The sequence below is a fragment of the Ostrinia nubilalis genome, chromosome 12 (genome assembly GCF_963855985.1).
Source record: "Ostrinia nubilalis chromosome 12, ilOstNubi1.1, whole genome shotgun sequence".
Taxonomy (NCBI): Eukaryota; Metazoa; Arthropoda; class Insecta; order Lepidoptera; family Crambidae; genus Ostrinia; species Ostrinia nubilalis.
The window spans coordinates 12,948,941-12,975,179 of NC_087099.1; the positions used below are offsets into that span (position 1 = coordinate 12,948,941).

Consider the following 26,239-nt stretch of genomic DNA (forward strand, 5'->3'; position numbering starts at 1 on the left):
CAAGTGGAATAAGGTCGTCGTTTCAGCCAAATGACGTCCACTGCTGGACAAAGGCCTCCCCCAAGGTTTTCCACAAATAAGGTAAGGTATTTAAACAAATTTGTTTTCCAGGTGAAGCGTACTTAATGCCATCTCGCCGAGGGAGGCAGGTTCTCATTGTGAACGGCCATAGATTCCACAAGCAAAAAGACAACGTGGACGGAAAGGTTATATGGCGGTGCGGCAAGAGGAACATAGGGTGCACAGCTTGGGCTGTCACTGAGAACAACGCAGTCATCAGGGTAGATGATTCGAAACACAATCATCGAATCAATTCATCGCATCCCAGCAGACGGGGACGACGCCGCATCTCTTCAGCCCGCCCGCGACCATGACTCGTGCAACCGAATTGAAACGTCGAGGGTAAATATCTTATAGACTAAGACTAAGCCCTAATATTTTATATAAAAATCAGCTTTTATGGTATAACGTAAGCCTAACTTTTACGGTGGCTTTTCTGTATATTTAATTGACTGTAATTCTACTCACGTTATACCATAAAATCTGATTTTTATGTATAATATTAGGGCAATGATTAGAAGTTGTTTCCACATCAGCCAGACAGTTTTGACAGTTCCAACTCCTTGCCAGACAGTTTTTTTAGGATAGCTGCCAAAGCCACGATGACCCAAACTTCATGATTCACCAACATTCTATCCTATATTGGGAGCATACGCTGACAAACTTTCAGCTTTTATAAAATGACGTAGGTCTGGCGTTCACCAGCTCTTAGTCTATTATTTACTGTTATAAAAGTTTGTTGCAAAATCCTGTGGAGTGATAATTTTACAATCATTGATCCTCTATGACCCTTCGAATTTAAAAGTTCGGCGCATCACTGGAAGGTAAAAAACAAGTGATCTGAAGGGAAGGCGCATTGCACAACCCGATCGAGCTAACTGCGCACCTCGCAATGTGACTCTATCTCTCACTCACTTGCACACCTCCCCGCGTTCGCCCTATCCTACCAGAGCGTCGATGTGACGTCACGGCTGCCAGATGCGCAGTGAGTGTGAACTTGACCAGGTTGTACGCCACTGCGGCCACTTTCTATGTGATGTGAGTCTATTTTTTAAGCCAGACAATATCATCTACTACAATTTTTATTGTTTGCAAGTCATTATTGTAGTGTGAAATAATGCTAGAATTTTATTGTTATTGTATAGATTCGATTTTTAAAATTTAATAAATGTATTAGCATATTTTGAAATGGATGTATATTATTTCATGTGAATTTAAATTATTATTCTGTAAATTAAAAAGTGTACAGTCGCGGAATGAAAAGGTTCGTCACCTTAGTGTCGGTTTTCGCTTGCACTAGGTACTGTGAGAGTCAAACCTGCCAACATAACAGTGCAAGAAACAGTGCTGCTAACATTTAAATAAATATGACGTTTGCTAACGAATAAGGTTTTGCTTGTTTATTTTTCTATCCCCTCAGTGCAATGCAATGATGACATTGACCAATTGACAATAGTTTTTTTTTATTTAAAAGAAATAATAATGGCAGTTTGAACCAACAAGAAGGTTTTAGTTTATCAATCATAATAATCTTTTTGACAAGATAAATCGTCAAACAACATTGATCTGAATAATTTTGAACTTTACTGACGAACAGTTAAAGATTATTTTCTCTAACTCGAGATTATTCTGTAACAAAAGGTAATATGTGCTCGCGATTCGTTGAAGGAATCAATTTGAAAACTGACGAACCTTTTCATTCCGTGACTGTACATCAAAGGCTACATAAAATGTAATTTTTATTTCAATCATAACTCATTGAAAAACCTTTAAGTCCGGTCTGATCTACTGGGTACTTTATCGTACAGTTCTAACCATGTCTTTTTGTTTCAGTGCCAAAACTGGAGACTTTATATCCGGATGCTATCACTTTGCTGGTTGACGGATATAAGTACTGCAAAGAAATGGTAAATAGTGAAGAAACGAGGTGGGTTTGCTCTGCAAGTAAGACCTACAATTGTCCAGCCACCATCACCGCAAGCAACTGTGTTCTGAAGCTCAATAAGAAGCACAACCACCCTAGAGACAACGAAGAAACGGTCGCGAGCGTCACCGAGCCAGAAACGACGCCCCCTATAAAAAAAATTATATCAGTTCAAGGTAAATATAAACATGAACAAATAACATATTTTGGACTTTGCATAAATGTGTAATGGAAAGTTCCAAGGGATCTTAAATCGGAGATCACACAAATTGCCTATTATAATATTAACACTTAGGTGGACAGCAAAAGTTAAGAATTAATTCCCAACACGATGATACTTATTCACATACATTGCCTATGGGAGTAGTGTTAATGTAAAACGAGTAAAAACTATGACGTCTATAGACGTTCTGTAGTATCATTCTTTACTACCGTCCATCAATGTGTTAATATGTTAGAGTCTATCCAGTAAACTCTTGATCTATTATCTACATACATATAACTGCTTGACTGGAGATTTTTTTATCTCCAGAAGGCTCCCCTTAAGGACTCGCTCACATTAAAAGTTATAATATAAAAGTAGCCCCAAATTCAAGTGAAGAATTTTCAATTATCATTTGTTTTCCAGGCGAAGCGTACTTCGTACCATCTCGCCAAGGGAGGCAGGTGCTCATCGTAAACGGCCATAGATTCCACAAGCACAAGGATGAGGCCGACGGGAGGGTTTTCTGGAGGTGTGGCAAGAGGAACTCGGGGTGCACTGCTTGTGCGATCACCATGGCCAACGTAGTCATCAGGGTGGATGAGTGGAAACACAACCATGGCTTGGTCTGCGATGCTCGGCGAAAAATCCTGCCGTAGACGTAGTCTTTGGTTCGGGACAGGGAATTCATATTCAACCGGAGTTACGGTTATTATACAAGGTGTATTTGTTTCCAATCATTTCGTAGCAGAATCTTTTACGTAGTTTCTAAATGAATCTGACGTAGTTAAATTACAATCTAACATAACCTAACCCACTGTTAGTTTACAATCTAACGCGTTATATTATAAACTGACAGAGTTCACAATTTCACGTTGACACATATATTACCTACAACTAACTAGTCCACATTCTATGCATAATACTTACAACTAGTCCACAGAATTTGTAGAAGTTTTGTAGTCAATTTAGCAGGTGATTAGAATGGTTCCTCTGCCTGTTGCTTATTGTTTAAAAATGTTATTCTTGTTTCGTGATACATTTAAACTTACTTGGTGGTGTTTTTGGTTGTAGTTCAAAATAGGTTTTGACTTACAACTAAATATACTTTTAATCAATTTTTCTGATAAAGGAATTGACCAAAACGAAATGTATTATACGGAATCACGGAATCTTAAAACCTCTTAACTGTATTATTTTTCAAGTTATTAAATTTTTAGGTTTTTGAGTAGAGACGGACCTTGCTTTGAATTGTTTGGCTCGTTATTGGCTCAATTTCACTTTTCTTTGATATTTATTAAGCTTATGAGTTACTTTATTGGTAATATAACGTTATTATAGTTAACAACTGCTAACTTTAATAAAAAAAGGTATTGACATTTTTTTCAAATCAGTGTTTTTTAGGGTTCCGTATTTTTCTTATAATGATCACATTATGTGTTGTTTTTATTATTTATTATATTAATTTGTGACGTAACTCACAAAATAACATACATTGTAAGTTATTATTTCTTCAAAAATTTAATTTAAATTATTCTTCAAAAAGTATCAAGTCGTCGAAAAGGGTGTCGCACAGGTAAGAACCAATAAAAAGGGTCTTGCAACAATGGAGCGTACACCATGCAAGGGTTTCTTGGCTAGCTGGTACTTCATTCAGTTGTTCGGCTACTTAGCCCGAGACATTACGTGTTTGTGATCCGTGCGCTTTTTGATATTTAGTGAATATACATTTTAAATAAAGAACAAAACCCCTATTTATGTGATAATTTTAATTACTACAATTGAGCTAACTGCGCACCTTGCTGGAATGCGACTCTCTCTCGCACTCTACGGCGGGTTTTAGATTCGCGCTGACCGCTCGCTGATCGTCGGCGCTGACAGATCAATATGTATGTAATTGAAGGGAACGTTCCTGAGTGACGCTGATCGCTCGGCGCCGACGCTTCATACATTTCGGCTGTCAGCGCTGACGGTCAGCGTGACTCTAAAACCAGCCTACCGCACACCTCTCGGCGTTCGCCCCATCCGTACCAGTCTCGACATGACGTCACGGCTGCCAGGTGCACAGTTAATTGGACCGGGTTGTACTTTTTTTTATTAATGTTAGCAGTTTCTGTTTAATAAAACTGAAAATAAACATTGAAGATGTGGCAAATAATGTAAAACAGGGTCACCGTCTCTACTCAAAAATTTGAAAAGTAAACAACTTGGAAATAATACAGTCATCCTCCCTTACTTTTCTAAGGTTTTTCTTAATATTTTTTCATCAATATTTAAAATATTTGTGGCGGTCATTTGCGCCTGGGCGACATTGTATGTTTATATTTATTATAATACCTATAAAATGGCACATTGTGAAGTTTTAGACGATTTTGGATATTTTTTGTCGTATACTATGTATTTTCCTTTTCTGTTAACGTAGATCGTAACCTATATGTAAATTAAAATTTATGAAATAAATACAGTTGTTTTTTTTATTTCAATCATCACAACTCCGTGTTTGATTTCCTAGCCACTATTGAATAGGTATTTCTAACCATGCCTTTTTTCAGTGCCAAAACTGGAGACTGTATATTATCTGGATGGCATTACTATGCTGGTCGACGGATATATGTACTACAAACAAACAGTTAATACTGAAGAAACTAGGTGGGTTTGTTCTGGAAGTAAGACTTCCAATTGTCCAGCCACCATCTACTCGTTCACTGCGAATAACTGTGTTCTGAAGCTCAACGAAAAACACAACCACCCTAGAGACAAAGAAGATTTAAAGAAAGTCCAGGATAAGGTTGATAAGGCATATAAAAAGCACGTGTATGTCCGTGGTCCAGGCATATTATGTAAGAAGATAGGGCCAGCGTTGCCGGTCCAGAAAATACGCCCCAAGATGTTAAGTCAGTTGACTTAGTTTCTTTCATGGTAAATACAAAAACAACTTGTAATGAAGAAGCAAAATTAAACGTGTACAAAAATATTTACAGAACTGATATTTACAAAATAAATTGATTAAAATTTGCCAATGCAAATATTCGGCCAAAAAACTCTTTGGGGAAGCCTTTGTACAGCAGTGGACGTCTTTCGGCTGAAACGAACGAATGAACGAACGAAGTAAAAATAAAAATTGCATTATATTAAATCTTTTCTTTTGTTTTTATTAATTACGAATTCCTAGACCCCAACAACAATCCCAACCTTAGGCAATTCATTTCGTGTGCGGGCAGCTTTATTAGGCCGCCATCTTTGCCCAGATTTTCATCTTCACGTTGAGCTTTTAAAAATTTGAAAATTAAAAATTTGTTTTTTTCGCTAACAATGTTAGGAATTAGGATATCTTGGCATCATAATTATGTTAGTTTATTAAACGTTTAAAATGTATATTTTAAATTCATGAAATCTAAAAGAATTAAAATATCGAACATTTTTAACCATGCTCTTTTGTTTCAGTGCCAAAAATAAAGAATTCAAATACAGATACCATCACTATGATGGTCGACGGATATAATTACTGCAAAGAAACGACAAACAGTGGTGAAACTAGGTGGGTTTGCTTTGTAAATAAGATTTACAATTGCCCAGCCACCATCTACTCGTACTCAGCTGGCAACAATATTCTGAAGCTCAACGAGAAACACAACCACACTAGAGAAGACGAAGGTTTGAAGAGTGTCGAGGTCCCGAGTGAAAAGTCTCTGGAAAAAGATGTTGAAGGCCCTGCCATATGTAAAATTGATACGGTCTCTAGTATTGCCGTGCCAGAAACAACGCCACTTAGAAACGAAACTCAGTCAACATCAACTACATCATCAAAAAGAAATAATGACGCTGATGAAGGATCAAGCAATTCAGCTGATGGTAATTATTACTTTTGAAGTAAACCAAAAGTAACTTTTTGTGCAAAAACATTTACTTAATCTTGACTAAATTTTGGAATTTGTAATAACTTTTTCTATACGATGTCTTGTATTAAGTTTTATTGATATTTCAGGAATCCCGCCTTAGGCAATCGATTTTTTCAAGTTATTTGTATTTTTTAAATTTTTAGGAATCATCTTCAAGACTCGTTTGGGGAAAACACACATTAAAATCGGCAAGCACCGATTTGATAAGGATTATGAAATGAACAAGAAGGTTTTCTGGAGATGTCACAAGAAGAACAAAGGTTGCAAGGCTTACGTGACCACGTTTAGTGGCGTGGTCATGCAATGCGGATCGCATAATCATCAATGAGTTCTTATAACTTGTGTCGTTATTAAGTTCTTCTATTGAGCTTTGGAGCTTTTTCATCACTGGATTATAAAATTTGGCAATTTTGCAAAAAAATATTTTGTAATATTGTCCGTAAAAGATAAATCTTGATTAAATGAATTTTTGACGATGGCAGTGGCATTGGTCAGGCCGAAGAAACGCGTTACCTACTTAATTAAAATCATTAAAGTATTTAATAAAATGAATGAATTGATTAAAATCGTCATGCTTATGAAGCAAAGTAGATTAGCCTTTTTATTAAGTAGACTAAGGTAGTAGCAGGTGCAAGTCTCATCCCAACTAACGGGTGATCCAGACCAGGTCCATGAAAAACTTAAAAATACACGAGCAATTGCCCTCGGCTTCGCCTGCGGGACAGTTTGTCACAGATTGTTAAAATATACAGGCTGTTTAAATAAATAATACATTCCCCAAATATATGACAAATCCAATGAGATTTTTTGTCTTTATTATTACAATTATTTGTAATAGCGTGCTCTTATAAAGAGTTTGCAGTCAACAGCACACCAGGCTGTACATTGTTTTTGCAAAATAATACCTATTACATCGAAATAAGATGCCATAGTGTTATGCTTGACGTGCTGTCGTCTGTTCAAGGTTTTAATTATTGCAATTTTAACTCATTGGATTTGACTCAAATTTGGGGAATGCACTGTGTGTCATGGGTATAGTCTTAGGCTGGTTTTAGAATCGCGCTGACCGCTCGCTGATCGTCGGCGCTGACAAATCAAAATGTATGTAATTGAAGGGAACGTTCCTGAGTGACGCATTTTGGCTGTGAGCTCTGACGGTCAGCGTGCGTCAGGGTGATTCTAAAACCAGCCTTATTTCAAAAGGATGCCGATTTAAACTTCACCCGTATAGTAGGGTAGGATATAGATTAGGTAGGATATCTTCTGTTACTTCGGACGAGTTGATTTGTTGATTGATTATGGTGTATTTGATATCAAATTGTTGTGTGTAGGTTACGATTGTAATTTGTGATACACAAGCATGCTGATGTAACATTCCAATAGTACTTTATTCTAATGTCATACTGTTATAATACATTTCATAATCTACTGATTGCTTACTTACTAAAATGTAGATAATGAATTTTAAAAGATGCAGAAAACACGTTTTTAATAAAGTGCAGTTATCTTAACGTTTGACAAATAAAGCCGGGTTGCACCATCTATGAAATAAATATGTTTTTTTTATTTCAATCATCACAACTCCGGGGTTGATTTCCTGGGCACTATTGAATAGGTATTTCTAACCATGCCTTTTTTCAGTGCCCAAACTGGAGACTGTATATTATCTGGATGGCATTACTATGCTGGTCGACGGATATATGTACTACAAACAAACAGTTAATACTGAAGAAACTAGGTGGGTTTGTTCTGGAAGTAAGACTCACAATTGCCCAGCCACCATCTACTCGTTCACTGCGAATAACTGTGTTCTGAAGCTCAACGAAAAACACAATCACTCTAGAGACAAAGAAGATTTAAAGAAAGCCCAGGATAAGGTTGATAAGGCATATAAAAAGGATGTGTATGTCCGTGGTCCATGCATATTATGTAAGAAGATAGGGCCAGCGTTGCCGGTCCAGAAAATACGCCCCAAGAAGTTAAGTCAGTTGACTTAGTATCTTTCATGGTAAATACAAAAACATAACTTTTAATGAAGAAGCAAAATGAAACTTTTGTACAAAAAATATTTCCAGAACTGATCTTTACAAAACAAATTGTGCCAATGCAAATATTCGGCCAAAACACTTGGAATTCGTAAACTTGAACCTTATCAAGTTTTGAATCTTAATACACGGATATAAAAATAACTTGGTAAGGCTCTACCCGTAACACTTCAAGTACCAGCGAGATCTTTTTAATGTAATTTTATTATTTTAAATAAAAATAAAAAAATTATTATATTAAACCCTTTATTTTATTAAAAGAAGTTTAATAACGAAGTCCTAGATTCCAACAACAATCACAACCTAAGGCAACGTTACAAATGTACCTATATTTTAAATTCATGAAATCTAAAAGAATTAAAAAATGGAACATTTTTAACCATGCTCTTTTGTTTCAGTGCCAAAAATTTCAAATCCAGCTACTATCACTATGATGGTTGACGGATATAAGTACTGCAAAGAAACGACAAATAGTGGTGAAACCAGGTGGGTTTGCTCTGTAAATAAGATTTACAATTGCCCAGCCACCATCTACGTGTACTCAGCTGGCAACAATATTCTGAAGCTCAACGAGAAACACAACCATACTAGAGATCACGAAGGTTTGAAGAGTGTCGAAGTCCCGATTAAAAAGTCTCTGGAAAAAGATGTTGAAGGCCCTGCCATATGTAAAATTGATACGGTCTCTAGTATTGCCGTGCCAGAAACAACGCCACTTAGAAACGAAACTCAGTCAACATCAACTACATCATCAAAAAGAAATAATGACGCTGATGAAGGATCAAGCAATTCAGCTGATGGTAATTATTACTTTTGAAGTAAACCAAAAGTAACTTTTTGTGCAAAAACATTTACTTAATCTTGACTAAATTTTGGAATTTGTAATAACTTTTTCTATACGATGTCTTGTATTAAGTTTTATTGATATTTCAGGAATCCCGCCTTAGGCAATCGATTTTTTCAAGTTATTTGTATTTTTTAAATTTTTAGGAATCATCTTCAAGACTCGTTTGGGGAAAACACACATTAAAATCGGCAAGCACCGATTTGATAAGGATTATGAAATGAACAAGAAGGTTTTCTGGAGATGTCACAAGAAGAACAAAGGTTGCAAGGCTTACGTGACCACGTTTAGTGGCGTGGTCATGCAATGCGGATCGCATAATCATCAATGAGTTCTTATAACTTGTGTCGTTATTAAGTTCTTCTATTGAGCTTTGGAGCTTTTTCATCACTGGATTATAAAATTTGGCAATTTTGCAAAAAAATATTTTGTAATATTGTCCGTAAAAGATAAATCTTGATTAAATGAATTTTTGACGATGGCAGTGGCATTGGTCAGGCCGAAGAAACGCGTTACCTACTTAATTAAAATCATTAAAGTATTTAATAAAATGAATGAATTGATTAAAATCGTCATGCTTATGAAGCAAAGTAGATTAGCCTTTTTATTAAGTAGACTAAGGTAGTAGCAGGTGCAAGTCTCATCCCAACTAACGGGTGATCCAGACCAGGTCCATGAAAAACTTAAAAATACACGAGCAATTGCCCTCGGCTTCGCCTGCGGGACAGTTTGTCACAGATTGTTAAAATATACAGGCTGTTTAAATAAATAATACATTCCCCAAATATATGACAAATCCAATGAGATTTTTTGTCTTTATTATTACAATTATTTGTAATAGCGTGCTCTTATAAAGAGTTTGCAGTCAACAGCACACCAGGCTGTACATTGTTTTTGCAAAATAATACCTATTACATCGAAATAAGATGCCATAGTGTTATGCTTGACGTGCTGTCGTCTGTTCAAGGTTTTAATTATTGCAATTTTAACTCATTGGATTTGACTCAAATTTGGGGAATGCACTGTGTGTCATGGGTATAGTCTTAGGCTGGTTTTAGAATCGCGCTGACCGCTCGCTGATCGTCGGCGCTGACAAATCAAAATGTATGTAATTGAAGGGAACGTTCCTGAGTGACGCATTTTGGCTGTGAGCTCTGACGGTCAGCGTGCGTCAGGGTGATTCTAAAACCAGCCTTATTTCAAAAGGATGCCGATTTAAACTTCACCCGTATAGTAGGGTAGGATATAGATTAGGTAGGATATCTTCTGTTACTTCGGACGAGTTGATTTGTTGATTGATTATGGTGTATTTGATATCAAATTGTTGTGTGTAGGTTACGATTGTAATTTGTGATACACAAGCATGCTGATGTAACATTCCAATAGTACTTTATTCTAATGTCATACTGTTATAATACATTTCATAATCTACTGATTGCTTACTTACTAAAATGTAGATAATGAATTTTAAAAGATGCAGAAAACACGTTTTTAATAAAGTGCAGTTATCTTAACGTTTGACAAATAAAGCCGGGTTGCACCATCTATGAAATAAATATGTTTTTTTTATTTCAATCATCACAACTCCGGGGTTGATTTCCTGGGCACTATTGAATAGGTATTTCTAACCATGCCTTTTTTCAGTGCCCAAACTGGAGACTGTATATTATCTGGATGGCATTACTATGCTGGTCGACGGATATATGTACTACAAACAAACAGTTAATACTGAAGAAACTAGGTGGGTTTGTTCTGGAAGTAAGACTCACAATTGCCCAGCCACCATCTACTCGTTCACTGCGAATAACTGTGTTCTGAAGCTCAACGAAAAACACAATCACTCTAGAGACAAAGAAGATTTAAAGAAAGCCCAGGATAAGGTTGATAAGGCATATAAAAAGGATGTGTATGTCCGTGGTCCATGCATATTATGTAAGAAGATAGGGCCAGCGTTGCCGGTCCAGAAAATACGCCCCAAGAAGTTAAGTCAGTTGACTTAGTATCTTTCATGGTAAATACAAAAACATAACTTTTAATGAAGAAGCAAAATGAAACTTTTGTACAAAAAATATTTCCAGAACTGATCTTTACAAAACAAATTGTGCCAATGCAAATATTCGGCCAAAACACTTGGAATTCGTAAACTTGAACCTTATCAAGTTTTGAATCTTAATACACGGATATAAAAATAACTTGGTAAGGCTCTACCCGTAACACTTCAAGTACCAGCGAGATCTTTTTAATGTAATTTTATTAATTTAAATAAAAATAAAAAAATTATTATATTAAACCCTTTATTTTATTAAAAGAAGTTTAATAACGAAGTCCTAGATTCCAACAACAATCACAACCTAAGGCAACGTTACAAATGTACCTATATTTTAAATTCATGAAATCTAAAAGAATTAAAAAATGGAACATTTTTAACCATGCTCTTTTGTTTCAGTGCCAAAAATTTCAAATCCAGCTACTATCACTATGATGGTTGACGGATACAAGTACTGCAAAGAAACGACAAATAGTGGTGAAACTAGGTGGGTTTGCTCTGTAAATAAGATTTACAATTGCCTAGCCACCATCTACGTGTACTCAGCTGGCAACAATATTCTGAAGCTCAACGAGAAACACAACCACACTAGAGATCACGAAGGTTTGAAGAGTGTCGAGGTCCCGATTAAAAAGTCTCTGGAAAAAGATGTTGAAGGCCCTGCCATATGTAAAATTGACACGGTCGCTAGTATTGCCGTGCCAGAAACAACGCCACTTAGAAACGAAACTCAGCCAACACCATCATCATCAACTACATCATCAAAAATAAATGATGACGCTGATGAAGGATCAAGCAATTCAGCTGATGGTAATTATTACTTTTGAAGTAAACCAAAAGTAACTTTTAGTGCAAAAATATTTACACAATCTTGACTAAAATTTGAGTAAAGAAATATTCGGCTAAAAAATTTTGGAATTTGTAATAACTTTTTCTATACGATGTCTTGTATTAAGGTTCATTGATATTTCAGGAATCCCGCCTTAGGCAGTTCGATTTTTTCAAGTTATTTATAATTTTTAAATTTCAGGAATCATCTTCAAGACTCGTTTGGGGAAGCAAGCCATTAAAATAGGCAAGCACCGATTTGATAAGGACTATGAAATGAACAAGAAGGTTTTCTGGAGGTGTAACAAGAAGAACAAAGGCTGCAAGGCTTACGTGAGCACGTTTAGTGGCGTGGTCATGCAATGCGGATCACATAATCATGAATAACTGAATAACGACAAAGTTCTTATAACTTGTGTCGTTATTCAGTTCTTCTATTGAGCTCTGGAGCTTTTTCATCACATGATTATAAAATATGGCAATTTTGCAAAAAAATCTTTTGTAAAAGATAAATCTTGCTTAAATGAATTTTTGACGATGGCAGTGGCATTTGTCAGGCCGAAGAAACGCGTTAGGTACTTAATTAAAATCATTAACGTACTTCATAAAATGAATGAATTCATTAAAATCGTCATGCTTATGAAGCAAAGTAGCCTTAATTAAGTAGACTAAAGTAGTAGCAGGTGCAAGTCTAGGAGGTCCAGGCCAGGTCCATGAAGAACTTTTGCATTTGCCCCCGGCTTCGCCCGCGTGACAGTTTGTCAAAGATTGTAATAAATATACAGGATGAAATTTAAATCATCGGCATCTTAATATAAGACTACTCGTGATGAAAATAGTGCATTCCCCAAATTTATGACAAATCTAATGATTTTTTGTCTTTATTTTTACAATTACTTGTTGTAAATAGAGTTTACAGTCAACAGCACATCAGATTATACATTGCTGTTGCAAAATAATACTTATTACTATATCAAATTAAGATGCCACGGTGATAATCTTGACGTGCTGTCGTCTGTTCAAGGTTTTTTTACGTGACAAGAAGCAAACGAGCAGACGGATCTTCTGATGGTAAGTGATTACCGTCGCCCATAGACACCTGCAGACCCAGGGGCGTTACAGGTGCGTTGCCGGCCTTTAAGGTGAAGATACGCTCTCTTCTTGAAAGCTAGCAGGTCGTATCCGGAAATACCGCAGACGACAGTTTATTCCACAGTTTGGTTGTACGGGGCAGGAAGTTTCTAGAGAAACTTACTGTTGTGGACTGCCAACCATCTAAGTGATGGGGGTGGAAGTGCTGTCGGGTAAATCAGTAGCGAAAAGTGACGGCAGGAAAAAGTCCGGACAATTCTTCGGAGCACTCCCCGTGATACATGCGTTTTAATGATTGCAATTTTAACTCATTGGATTTGTCACATATTTAGGGAATGTACTGTGTGTCATGGGTAAAGTCTTATTTCAAAAGGATGCCAACGATTTAAACTTCACCTACTCAGTCTACTTCGGACGAGTCGATTTGTTGATTGATTATGGTGTATTTGATATCAAAGTGTTGTGTGTAGGTTACGATTGTAATTTGTGATACACAAGCATGCTGATGTAACATTCCAATAGTACTTTATTCTACTGTCATAATACATGTCATAATCTACTGATTGCTTACTTACTAAAATGTAGATAAAAAGTTTAAAAAGATGCAGAAAACGCGTTTTTGATAAAGTGCAGTTATCATAACGTTTAACAAATAAGGCCAGGTAGCACCATCTTACTTTAACAATAACAAACGTTAAACAAAAATATCGGTTATGGTTATAGTAACGGTTAAAGTACGGTGCTCAGCCTAAGGTTTGTAGACTGTATCTTCTAGCTATTTTAAGCTCAGAATGGGCGACTAATAATAGTTAACAGAGGTATATTTATTGGCTTAATATCTAAAAACGTTAAAACGTGTAGTGTAACGCATAGTAGTGAATTCAGTGTAAGACATTAAGATCAGACAGTAGGTAAGAGCTAAGTAAATAATACCTTGCTTGTGAAATGTTAATTTATTGGCATGTGTCAGAGGTGCAATTGTGTAAAGCAATCGTATTCATTGGACAGTTCAAAACGTACGCTATATTCTGTCAAACGCTTTGTTATACAGATTTTATCGCACGTTTTGAACTGTCAAATGAATACGATTGCTTTACGCAATTGCACCTATGGTTTAGCTTTGCTTTATGTCAATTTGGTATAATTAACAACTTATAACATGACGTGATTCATCAATAAAATGCTTCATGAAATAAATGGAAATTTTCCTTCCCTATCAACAGCATAGATAGTAATACCCTTATTCATAATAACGCAAACAGCTTAATTATCAGCTGTTTTATCTCGTTCCTACTTGGTGCTGTCATCATTTGATAGAAAGTGACAAAACAGTGCAATAGTTAAAATAGGTTTATTATGCTGTTTGCTTTATTATAAATAAGGGTATAAATGTTTAGTTTGAGCCATCGTCTATAGTTAAAGTTAATGACTAAATCTGTATTTTCTTTTCAGCCAAGTTTGTTTTCAGGAGGAACGGTAGACGGAACCTCGTAATAGGCAGTAATATCTTCAACGAGGCAAGGCGGAGCCTTGGGAAGGTGGTATGGCGGTGCAACCAGCGCAACATCGGCTGCACCAGTCGAGTTTGGACGATGAACGATTGTGTCGTAAAGTATGCTCGGAATCATTCACACTATTAGATGGAATAAGCTTTAATAGTATGTAGAGTCCCTTAGAAGCGTAGACTGGGTACGGTTGTAATAGGGTACGATTGTAACAACTCAAATGTTTGGTAGGTGAGGAGTACAAGGGAAAGGTCATGCGGGTGACAAGTCCATACAGCCCTACTTGCCCTTCCCTTTGTACCCCTCACCTACCGAGCTACGGTTGAATTGTTACAACCGTACCCTGTTACAAGCGTACCCAGTCTCCCATAGTGACGATTGTACGCGCCAGTATTAAAACCTCAAACAATTCAAACTCATGTCACACTATTCTCTATCACTCACTCTGACAGTCCTTTCCCTTCCTCTCCCTTCCGCCTTCAGTCTCGCTTTCGCATTGCAACGCGCCGCATCGCCTACCTATTTGGGCGTTAATACGAAATAAGTATCCAAAATAAACCAACTCAAATAACACCTCTCGCGCGCTAAAACCAACCCATAAAAATTCAAGTGTATTTGTGAAGTGAAAGAAGAAAGAAACGGCCAAGCTTGGACCGTCCTGCAGAGTCTGCTTTAAATCGAAGGTATCCCATCCCAATCCTATCCCAAATCTCCTACAACGATAATACTCGTATAATAATATTATATGATCTGTGTGGGCGTCTACGCACGAAAAATTATTTTAACTTGCTAATGTTTATGAGTAGTGACATTTTGACATTCACTCATTTTGTAATCAGAGTTAAGATAAGTAAGTATTATGAGGTTAGTAGATCTAAGATGACTGAGTTTCTACCGACACTTCTCAGCACCGAAGTTGTCCTGAAGTGGTGGTAGAGCAAACTAAATGAAAAAATATGTCCAAAATCTTCTCATATTTCCAAAATATTGTTCAATAAATGTATAAGTATATGAATTATTAAAATCCTAATCCCTTAGAGTAGGCGCACACCGTTGATTTTTCGTCGGCCGATAGTTTAGTCGGGCAGTTGATCAGTATGGGCATGTATGGGAGTGCGCACACTGCGCCGATTCGATTTGGCCGATTCTTCATACAAATTAAAATCGGGCACAACTATCGGCCAACTAAAAATCAACGGTGTGCGCCTACTCTTATCATACTTATATTACAAAGAGGAAAGATATATGTCTTTTAGTATTTATATTATAAAATGAACAAACTTTATATTTTTTAAAGGTACTCGTAGGTGTGTTTTTAAATAGAACAGGTAAATATTTTTTTTTCTAATTTCAGTGCAATTAATACCTAGTAGGTATAAAAGGAAAAAGTTGATGATGGTGAATGGTTTCACATTTTCCGAATACCTGAAGAATTACTGGTATTGCACGAAGAAACGAAGCCTCTCTTGCCCTGCCAGGGCGCGAACTGACGACCACCTGAAAATCACACGGCTGATTGAGGATCATACACATGATCCACCGCAGTACCATATCACAAGCACTGGAGAGTTTATTAAAAAGAAACAAAGAAACTTGAAAAAATCGAATTGCCTATGATGGGAACAGAAATTATGAATTCGATTCCCACCTTATGCAATACGGTTTTATTTTTCAAGATAATTTTGTGAGCTAAAATATCAACAAATAAAGATTGATTTTTGTAAATTATTTTGTAAATAGTTTTTATTATTAGTAATTTTTAAACTTTAGTTTTTAAGTAATTTTAAGTTTATGTAAATAATAAAGATTTGTTTTAAAATATTCAGTATTAAAAATGAGTTGTACCACCTAACTTTGACTGTAATTATAACAATAACCGGTGTTTTTTGTATGGAGTTTGACAGATTTTTTTCGCATGCCAGGCTGACGGACGGTCAGACCGTTGAGGTATTGAGGTGGATTAAATTGAAGCCTAAAGCAATTGGTTTTATCCAAATTAAAAAAGGGTTGTTTTACGTTTAACGTTGTTTTATCTCCAAAATTATTACAAGAAATATTGTACTATAGTAAACTTGACTGTGTTTTATTATTAAAAATCCCTTTTATGTAATTATACTATTATTCAACTTTAAGGTCATAGCAGACTTATCAACTCGAGGCGTTTACGTTACGGTGCGGATAAAATGTGCGTTGCAGTATGGAGTTTCATACAATGAATACTGACTGCCTCGGGTTGATAGGGTTACGATCCCTTTCCGGGTTGATAAGTGTGCCACGTCCTTTATTAATTAAGCTGCCTATACAATTATATTTTTATTTACAGTGTTCAAGATACCCAGTATTCACGGAAAGAGGGACATGCTTATGGTGAACAGTTTCACTTACTCACAGTACCTACCCAACTATTATTATTGCACTAAAGTCAAAGTCAAAGTCAAAATTTCTTTATTTGTTTAGACTAATAAATAGTTCTTACAAATCGTCATTTTGCTCTTAAGGAGCCTCTACATGTCTCATAATCTTTTTACCCTACCAGCGCTTCGAGACCAACATTTGGCAAGTGCTGAGAAGAAGCGCCGCAACAAACTCAGTCACCACTGTCTGCCGGTTAATATAAATAAATAGAAATAGTAGTAGTAGGTACATTCGATTCAGGAGCAGTTCACTGAATTTACCATGCATTCTTGCATGGTGTATCTTATAAGAATGGGTATACAAGATTGCGTGGTATATTAAACAAGGTAGTGACGTGCTAATATCTAGACTTACATATTAAGATACTAGTAGAAATGACTCGCATACATAAATTTGAATAACTTGGATTGACCAGTCCCCGAAAGCAGCGCCTGTTCACAGACATGACGAGTGAACCAGCCATCGCTTCACTCGACCATATTGGAGGGAATGTAACGACCCGCCTCACTACGCCACCACCCCAGAGACATTTTAGTGAGAATGACAATTCCAAGTTATCTCTTTAAAAAAAACTAATAATAAAGCTAAGTAACAGTCCAGATTGAGAAGCATGACACTATAACATTTGAGAAATTATTATTAGTTTATACATTACTTTCCATTTTAATTATTTTTAGTGCGAGCATGAGAGGACCATAATCCTACTCCCAGGATGACTTATCATTAAGAAAATCTCGAGTTGTATAATAGGCTTTTTTAAGCATGTGATCTTTAACTATACCTTTAAATTTATTATACGGTAGCTCTTTATATTTATCAGGGACTTTGTTATAAAAATGGATACCTTGTCCCATAAAAGTGGCAAACACTTTATTAAGTCTAAAAGCGGGTATAGCCAATTTATTTTTATTTCTAGTGTTAATTTGGTGAATATCACTTTTCTTTTTGAATTCATTAATATTTTGTTGAATAAATAGAATACAGTTTAAGATGTATTGTGAAGCGGCCGTGAGAATGCCAATTTCTTTAAACAATTCTCTAAGGGACGCTCTTGCTTTCATTTTATACAAGTATCTTATCGCACGTTTTTGCAAAATAAATATTGTTTCAAAATCTGCAGCTTTGCCCCATAGCATGATTCCATATGACATTAGGCTATGAAAGTAGCTAAAGTAAACTAAGCGAGCTGTTGAAACATCGGTTAATGACCGTATCCTGTTTATTGCAAAAGCCGCTGAGCTGAGCTTTCCCGCCAGAGTTTCTATATGGGGGCCCCACTGGAGTTTTGAATCCAGGGTAATTCCCAGAAAAACAGTAGAGTCTACCAGATCGATGGCATTATTATTAAGTTCTATTTGGGTACTAACTGTTTTTACGTTAGGCAAAGAGAATTTTATACATTTTGTTTTCTTTGCATTAAGTTGGAAATTATTTGTAGTGAACCAACTTAAAACTCTTGTTAGTGCATTATTTACATCGTCAAAGTTATTTTTACTTCTATCAATATTAAAAATCAAAGATGTGTCATCAGCAAATAACACGATTTCGCAAGAGTCCTTAACAAAATATGGTAGATCATTAATGTATATAAGAAACAAGAATGGACCCAGAATTGACCCCTGCGGAACTCCCATTTTCACAGGTGACCCAGAAGACAAAACACCATTTATGTCAACTTTTTGAACTCTAAAGTTTAAATAGGATTGTATTAAATCCAAAGCCGAGTCCTTCACCCCATAAAAGTGCAGTTTGCGAATTAGCGTTTGATGTTCTACGCAGTCAAAAGCTTTTGAGAGATCACAGAAGACCCCTAGTGCATTTTGAGAATTCTCCCAAGCCTCGAAGATATGTTTAAGTAGTGCAACCCCGGCATCGGTGGTGGAACGACCCTTGGTAAAACCATATTGTTCACTATGAAATAGTTTATTAGAGCCAAAGTGAATCATAAGTTGCTCCTGTATGATTTTTTCAAAAATCTTGCTCAGAGCGGGCAAGATAGAAATGGGTCTATAATTGCCAGGGTCGGTTTTACTACCAGACTTAAATAATGGCATTAGTCTACTATGTTTCATGAGGTCGGGGAAGATTCCCTTCTCTATGCAATTATTGAATATTATCGCTAACTGTGGGGAAATTATATCAATAATGTGTTTGACTATCTTGACAGAGATGCCCCAGATATCAGTTGTACTCTTTACATTTAAAAGATTAAAAGTTTTAGTGATATCTAAAGGAGTAATATGTTTAAAAGAGAAGTGCGAGTCACAGGGTGTCACGTGGGTTTTCAATATTTCTTCAGCCTCGGAGGGAGATGACTTTAAGTTGGCAGTTGTTGCTGAAGCTATATTACCAAAAAATTTATCAAAAGCTTCCGCTACATCTTTATCTGCAGATATCAAATTATCGTGAACTTTGAGAGAAAAGTCATTATCTCTTGGTTTTAGTTTACCAGTCTCTCGGTTGATAACGTTCCAAGTTTCTTTTATTTTATTACTGGCGTTCCCTATCTTGTCCCGAATATAAAAAGACTTAGCCATGAAGCAAACTTTCTTAAAAATTTTTGAATACTTTTTTACATGCTCAAGAAAAGATATACTATTATTATACTTTTTCATGCCATAAAGTTCATATAACGTATTTCGACTTTTGTATATTCCCTTAGTAGCCCAGTCACTAAACTTAGATTTGGTATTTGGTTTTAATGGCTTTACCGTAAAAACTTTGTCATGTTCGGTTTTAATACATTCGAAAAGGTTATTGTAAAGAGCATCTGGGTCTCCCTGCACATACGGGACTAAATGCAATTTATTTTCAAGATTATTTTTAAAACGTTCTAGGCGACTAATGGTTACAGGTCTACATACGGCATTTTTATTACTTTTATTATTTAAATTATTACAAATAAATTCTACTTTAATACCACAGTGATCTGACGTAAGATTGTGTATGACAGCTTTATTGTCAGGGACACAGCTAGAGAAAATATTATCTAGACAAGTAGCTGTGGTTTCCGTAATTCTAGTTGGTTCCTTAAATTGACTAAACAAATTAAATGACTTAAAAAGGGAAAGTAGTCTTACAGAATATGATGATGAGCTATCTAGTAAATTGACGTTAAAATCTCCACAAACTAAGACCTTTTTGTTGCTGTTACAAGTTTTATTAAGAGCATCCTCAATAGCCGCTTCAAAAATACCAAAGTCCCCAGAAGGGGGTCTATACACACATACAATGATGTAACTCTCAAGCTCGACACAGGAAATTTCGATAACACGAGACACTAAAAAGAGACTCGGATGCAAAGCGAAACTGCGCACTCACAAGGATCAGCAGACTCTAATTTATTTGTTCGAGGAACACAACCACGAACCCCCGGAGTACCATGTTACTTCAGATGGGAAATTCATCAAAATAAACTAAATTAGTCCGAACCTCTTCAATGTGAGAGTGATTAGGCACTCACAGGGAGGTATGAATATGCCTCTTGCACCAAAATAATAACTACTCAATCGAAATCTTTATGTAATTTTGAACGTACTCTGATATTGTTAAATTATATGAATAAAACTTCATTATTAGTCTCTTGGGTTTCATCCAAACCAGAGTAAATACTAATATACGTATGCGGCGCGCACGCACACACTGACAAAATTCGGCGCAACCACGACTGGCTCCCCGCTAAATTTTGTCAGTGTGTGCGTGCGCGCCGCATACGTGTTGGCGCGCTCATATACAAACCGCGTCCGTGCGTTTCTATGAAGATGACCTACTCATTTGTATTTACTCTGTCCAAACTAACGTTGGTTTATGTCAAAAGTGATCATACATTTTTATGTTACAAAAAATCTTGTTTTATTCATCATTATCATCATCTCAGCCATAGGACGTCCACTGCTGAACATGGCCTATGTTCAGCAGTGGACCTATCCTATCCCCCAATGCTTTCCATGTTGCCCGGTTGGTAGCGGCCTGCGTCCAGCGCCTTCCTGCTACCTTTATGATGTCGTCCGTCCACCTAGTGGGTGGACGTCACACGCAGAGTTTTCCGTCCAGAACCTTGCTGCCCCATCGGTCGTCAGTTCTGCGTACCTACTATATGCCCTGTCCATTGCCACTTCAGCTTGCTAATCCGTCGGGCTATGTCAGGGACTTTAGTTCATTTACAGGTCTCTTCATTTCTGATTCGATCTCGTAATTTCTAATTTGAACTTGTTTTATTCTGTAATTTTACAGGCAAGCAAAGCAATTGTGTCTATGAAGAGTGATAGAACAATATTTCAATTTACAGTGTTCAAGATACCCAGTATTTACGGAAAGAGGGACATGCTTATGGTGAACAGCTTCACTTACTCACAGTACAAACCCAGTTATTATTATTGCACTAAAAAAAGACTCGGGTGCAAAGCGAAAGTGCGCACCGACCAGTATCTGAATCTGACTTATTTGTTCGAAGAACACAACCACGAACCCCCGAAGTACCGTATTACTTCAGATGGGAAATTCGTCAAAATAAATAGTTATTAAATTAATCCGGACCTCTTCAAGGCGAGAGTGAATAGGCACTTACAGGGCAGGTATGTACCATTCTAGACTGCATCCCACTTAACATCAGGGCGCTTGCAGTCAAATACCTGCTTCGTGGTGCATAAAAAAATATGCCTTTATTATTTATTATGCCTCGTCTTGCCCCAAAAATAATAAGTACTTAATCGAAATCTTTATGTATTTTGATCGTACTCAGATATTTTTGAATTATATAAAACTTCATTATTACTCTTCTGTTTCGTCCAAAAAGATCATAAAATTTTATTTTACAAAAAAATCTTGTGTTTTCTTTATGTAATTTGTAATGTAATAACAGGGAAGCTTTATAAGAAGGCTGATAAAATAATATTTTAATTTACAGTGTTCGTTATACCCAGTATTCATGGAAAGAAGGATGTGCTAATGGTGAACGGTTTCACTTACTCACAGCACAAACCGGGTTATTATTATTGCATTAAGAAGAGACTCGGGTGCAAAGGGAAACTGCGCACCGACCAGGATCTGAACCTGACTTATTTGTTCGAGGAACACAACCACGAACCCCCGGAGTACCATGTTACTTCAGATGGGAAATTCATCAAAGTAAACTAAATTAGCTTGTCCAGCAGTGGACGTCTTTCGGCTGAAACGAACGAACGAAAACTAAATTACTCCGAACCTCTTCAATGTGAGAGTGAATAGGCACTTACAGGGCAGGTATGTACCAGCCTAGACTGTATCTCACTTATCGTCATGTATGATTGCAGTCAAATACCTGCTTTGTGGTGCATAAAAAAATTAAATATGCCTTTGATTATGCCTTTTGCCCCAAAAAAAAAAAGTATTTTATCCAAATCTTTATGTATTTTTGATCATACTCAGATATTGTTGAATTATATAAAACTTCATCTTTTCATCTTTTGTGTACTTTTCATATTTTGACATCCTTAAATAAAACTTCAGCTTAGCCGTACTAATTCAACCTGTAAATCGTTATTCTTTCCTCCACAGGACAGGAAATGCCTAGTGTGAAGGTCTGTCTTTTAGTTATTTTATTGTTTGATTCTGGCAATAAATATTTTAATATTTTTTTTCATTTTCATTTTTTCGTTACCATCATGTGAGATACAGGCCAAGAGCTTCCTCGTTGTGGATAAAAAAAAGTAACGTTGTTCTATGTCCAAAATGACCATAAATCTTTATTTAAAAAAATCTTGTGTTTTATTGATGTAATTTTTAATGTAATATACAGGAAAGCAATTTTTTCTATGAAGAAAACTGATGGAATAATATTTTAATTTACAGTGTTCAAGATACCCAGTATTCACGGAAAGAACGACTTGCTAATGGTGAACAGCTTCACGTACGCACAGAACAAACCACGTTATTATTATTGTACTAAACTGAAATACGGGTGCAAAGCGAAACTGCGCACTGACAAGGATCAGCAGAACATAACTTATTTGTACGAGGAACACAACCACGAACCACCGAGGTACCACATGTATCCAGATGGTAGATTCGTCAAATTAGTTTGAAACTTTTTTTGTGCCTTTCTAAAACAAATACAATTACTTATCTATTAAAGAAAACATCACCACCAAAGGAAAAAAGAACACTTTTTTAATTAATTATTTAGAATTATTGAATAATTCTAATCTTTATTGTGTTGAGTATTAATCCATTTTTATTATAGTAGTATAATATCCATATGTATTTAATAAATAATGTAATAACGATAATAATAAATATTTAGTACGCTTCAAACAAAACTTTATTCGAAATAAAATACATTGGGTGTTGTAACTTAAATTCTTGGGAACTCAGCTAGTACTAGTACGTAGTACTTATTATTATTCTGTGGTACTAGGCTTATGCAAAGATGGTATTTTTTGAAAAATGAAATGTCTTAGGGTCATTCCATGACAAATGTTACCGAGGGTGAAAAACTAAATATGTTCTTTTCGCATTAAATCTGATGAATTTTGAAAGTAAACATTCCAAATTATAATGTGCAACAAAAAAAATCTGAAAGAAACAAGTAATTTTTAAGTTATTAGTCTTCAAAGTCTATACTTAAGTCAACTGTCTGAATGATCATTTTCTCTCTAATTATTGGTAATACGATTTAAAAAAAACTATCAATCTGTGAAACGTTTTGCCACTATATGATTCGAGGGTATTTATCATAGTATTGGTAGATAGCGTCATAGTCCCAAAAAAATGGATAATTATCAAGTTTTAAGTGTGTTTTCTTGTTACTTCGGCGATGTAACACCCGAAACAGAAAAACAGGTATTTGTTTTATTATTGTACCTTACACATGGATTAGGGTAACAATATTTGGTAAAAGTAAGGTCATGGTAGTAATGATTTCAAATACTAACTAATATCCGAGCATGATACCAATTTGGTATGTTTCTTTCTTGATTAAAAACTGTAACACCCGAAACGTTTCGGGTATTACATTTTTATTTATATGCCGATAATGTGTTTATATTGCTTGGAGAAGTGACAAAGTATTACTGTGAGAGTCCTTTGACCTCCCACTAGCGCTGGCATCGGAAAAGGAGTCATATTTCTCAATTTAAGACTTTTTTGAAATGTCGACTTAACACTAAAATTAAGGTATTGCTAAAAAGTGTCGATGTTTAACATTTCCAATAAATATCGTAATTAGAAATTAAAGTAATGCTATTTCAAGCCAAAAATAATAGAAAAAGCTATATTCTGAGGAAAAATTAAACTTGAACTTTGTATATTTAAAAAAAAAAGCTGCTTCGTAATTTCAAACCAGAATTCGCTCTATTTGTGTTTATTTGTTGTACTCCTTATTTTGTAGTACCTAGAGACTAATAAAACACCGATTTTATCGATAAAACTCGTTGAATTTTCGTACTCGTAACACCCGAAACAGAACCAGTGTAACACCCGAAACAAAGAAAAAATGTATAAAAAAATAGTAAAACGTTTTATTTAACAGTGATTGTATGTTACATGGTTTGTAAATGTCATACTTTAGAAGTCCTGTAAGTTTTAGGTATGATTCCTTAAGAAAATTCGCTAAATTTCGAGTAAATGCAGCAACAGTCAGAACATAGAGGCAAAATCTCGTAACGCCCGAAACGCACACTTTTCGACTCATATTTTCGTTATCTTACATTCTAAGCTGTAAAAACGTTATTATTTAGATAAAACAACTAAAAACGGACAGATTAAGGCACTAACATTATTAAAATACTATTTCAAAATACATGAAATTGTTGAATATGTGTGTACGAACGTAACACCCGAAACGATGGAATGACCCCTTATCAATTAATTAGTTAATAATAATTAAACATAGGTACGTTGAATAAATATAAAGCTTTTTAAAAATAACATCATGAGTATTTATTTGAACCCTTAATTCATCAAAAATAAAGTATCATTGTTATAACTACTTATAATTTTGTTACATTCTAATTTAGTTTTAAGTGCTTTCAAAATAATAAATGAAGGTATTTTGAAAAAGATGTGATGTTTGCGTTCAGAAGCATCACAATGTATTAAATAATATGTTTTGAAATATTATTAACTACATTACATTAATATTTATTTTAACTAGAGTGGAAGAAAGAATAATGTTTAAATTATTATTTTTATTACAGATTTAGTTTCAGCGATATTGCGCGCGCGCTTCGCTAGAGAATCCACCAACATATACATCGGAGGGCACAAGTACTTCAGGCACTCTCGCTCGCTCATCGGGGACCGCATCAGATGGACGTGCTCCAAGAAACACAAACACAAATGTAAAGCCTCCGCAGTCACTATAGATGGCGTTATTGTCTCTACCACAGGGATGCATTCTCATACTTAATTTTTTCTCATTTTTCCGTTTTTTTTGCCGTGGAATTGATTTTTTAATGCAATAATGTCAATGTCACAACTGTTAATTGTCAAATATTTTCTTTTACTTTTAAAAGCATAATTACTTTGGTAATTTTAGCTGGGTCTACTAATATTAAAGACTTCCCCTTACTGATGATATATCACTATAAAGTAAAGTTCAACTTTTATATTATTAAGGGGATAAATCTAGACTAGGTATTTCAACAAACTGTAAAATCTTTCTAATGCTCAAATCAACAGAGACATTTCAATATCTATTTATATTATTAATTGACTCTACTTCTTCTTCTTTGTCCTACCCATTTCCCATGTTTTAGATCTGCTCTCCTCGTGCCGTAGCGCCAGAACAGTCTGTCCTGGGTTGTCGAAACATTTATTTGTCATATTTATTAATTGAAAATGTTTAATTATAATTATATAACATTTTTTGCTAACAATTAAATATTATAATGCAAGAATGACATGGGCTCTATTTTCTTTGCTACGAGTGTTTTATATTATCCCAACTAATATTATAAATGCGAAAGTAACTCTGTCTGTCTGTCTGTCTGTTACGCTTTCCCGCTTAAACCTCGCAACCGATTTTGATGAAATTTGGCATAGAGATAGTTTGAGTCCCGGGAAAGAACATAGGATAGTTTTTATCCCGGTTTTTGAAACAGGGACGCGCGCGATAAAGTTTTTCTGTGACAGACAAAATTCCACGCGGGCGAAGCCGCGGGCGGAAAGCTAGTGTAAATGATAAATTTTGATTTTGATATAATATGCATATAATAATAATGTATAACTGATACAGAATTTAATTTTGTAATCCTCGTTTATGTACGTTAATTGATCTGTGGCTAGTTATTAAAAACATGTTGCTTTAAGATTTAAAAAGAAACTAAATTTTGTAATGTTAGAAGATTTTTCAGTTTCATTTCAGTAATATTCTTAACAAGTTAAATCACTGTTAATACC

At 35.5% G+C, this 26,239-nt stretch overlaps 2 protein-coding genes across 26 annotated transcripts in view; both read left to right on the forward strand.

Moving 5' to 3' along the window:
* LOC135076983 (modifier of mdg4-like) overlaps positions 1-26,239 on the forward strand; it is a 351,682-nt gene that overhangs the window by 234,539 nt on the left and 90,904 nt on the right. Inside the window, exons 5-6 of one of the 25 annotated variants that reach the window (XM_063971522.1) lie at positions 8,529-8,930; positions 9,121-10,519. The exons of 17 other annotated variants lie outside the window; for them this stretch is intronic. In XM_063971522.1, the coding sequence (XP_063827592.1) occupies positions 8,529-8,930; positions 9,121-9,305 (587 nt within the window). In that variant the 3' untranslated portion in view covers positions 9,306-10,519. Of the gene's footprint in view, positions 1-111; positions 390-1,893; positions 2,161-2,612; positions 2,861-4,738; positions 5,110-5,630; positions 6,039-6,228; positions 7,628-8,528; positions 8,931-9,120; positions 10,520-15,800; positions 16,079-21,767; positions 22,003-22,690; positions 22,939-26,239 lie in introns of those variants that run through there. 7 more of the 25 variants (XM_063971521.1, XM_063971523.1, XM_063971544.1 and 4 more) reach the window with 7 other exon arrangements.
* LOC135076993 (uncharacterized) lies at positions 11,425-14,099 on the forward strand. The gene is made up of 2 exons (XM_063971579.1): positions 11,425-11,831; positions 12,052-14,099. Exons 1-2 carry the CDS (start codon positions 11,453-11,455, stop codon positions 12,234-12,236), a joined length of 564 nt encoding a protein of 187 aa, XP_063827649.1. The 5' UTR covers positions 11,425-11,452; the 3' UTR covers positions 12,237-14,099.

Bases quoted from the DNA above. Each gene is read 5' to 3' on its own strand.
- LOC135076993 (XM_063971579.1), top strand. From the start codon at position 11,453: ATGATGGTTGACGGATACAAGTACTGCAAAGAAACGACAAATAGTGGT. The intron at 11,832-12,051 runs GTAATTATTACT...TTTAAATTTCAG, and splicing joins ATCAAGCAATTCAGCTGATG to GAATCATCTTCAAGACTCGT.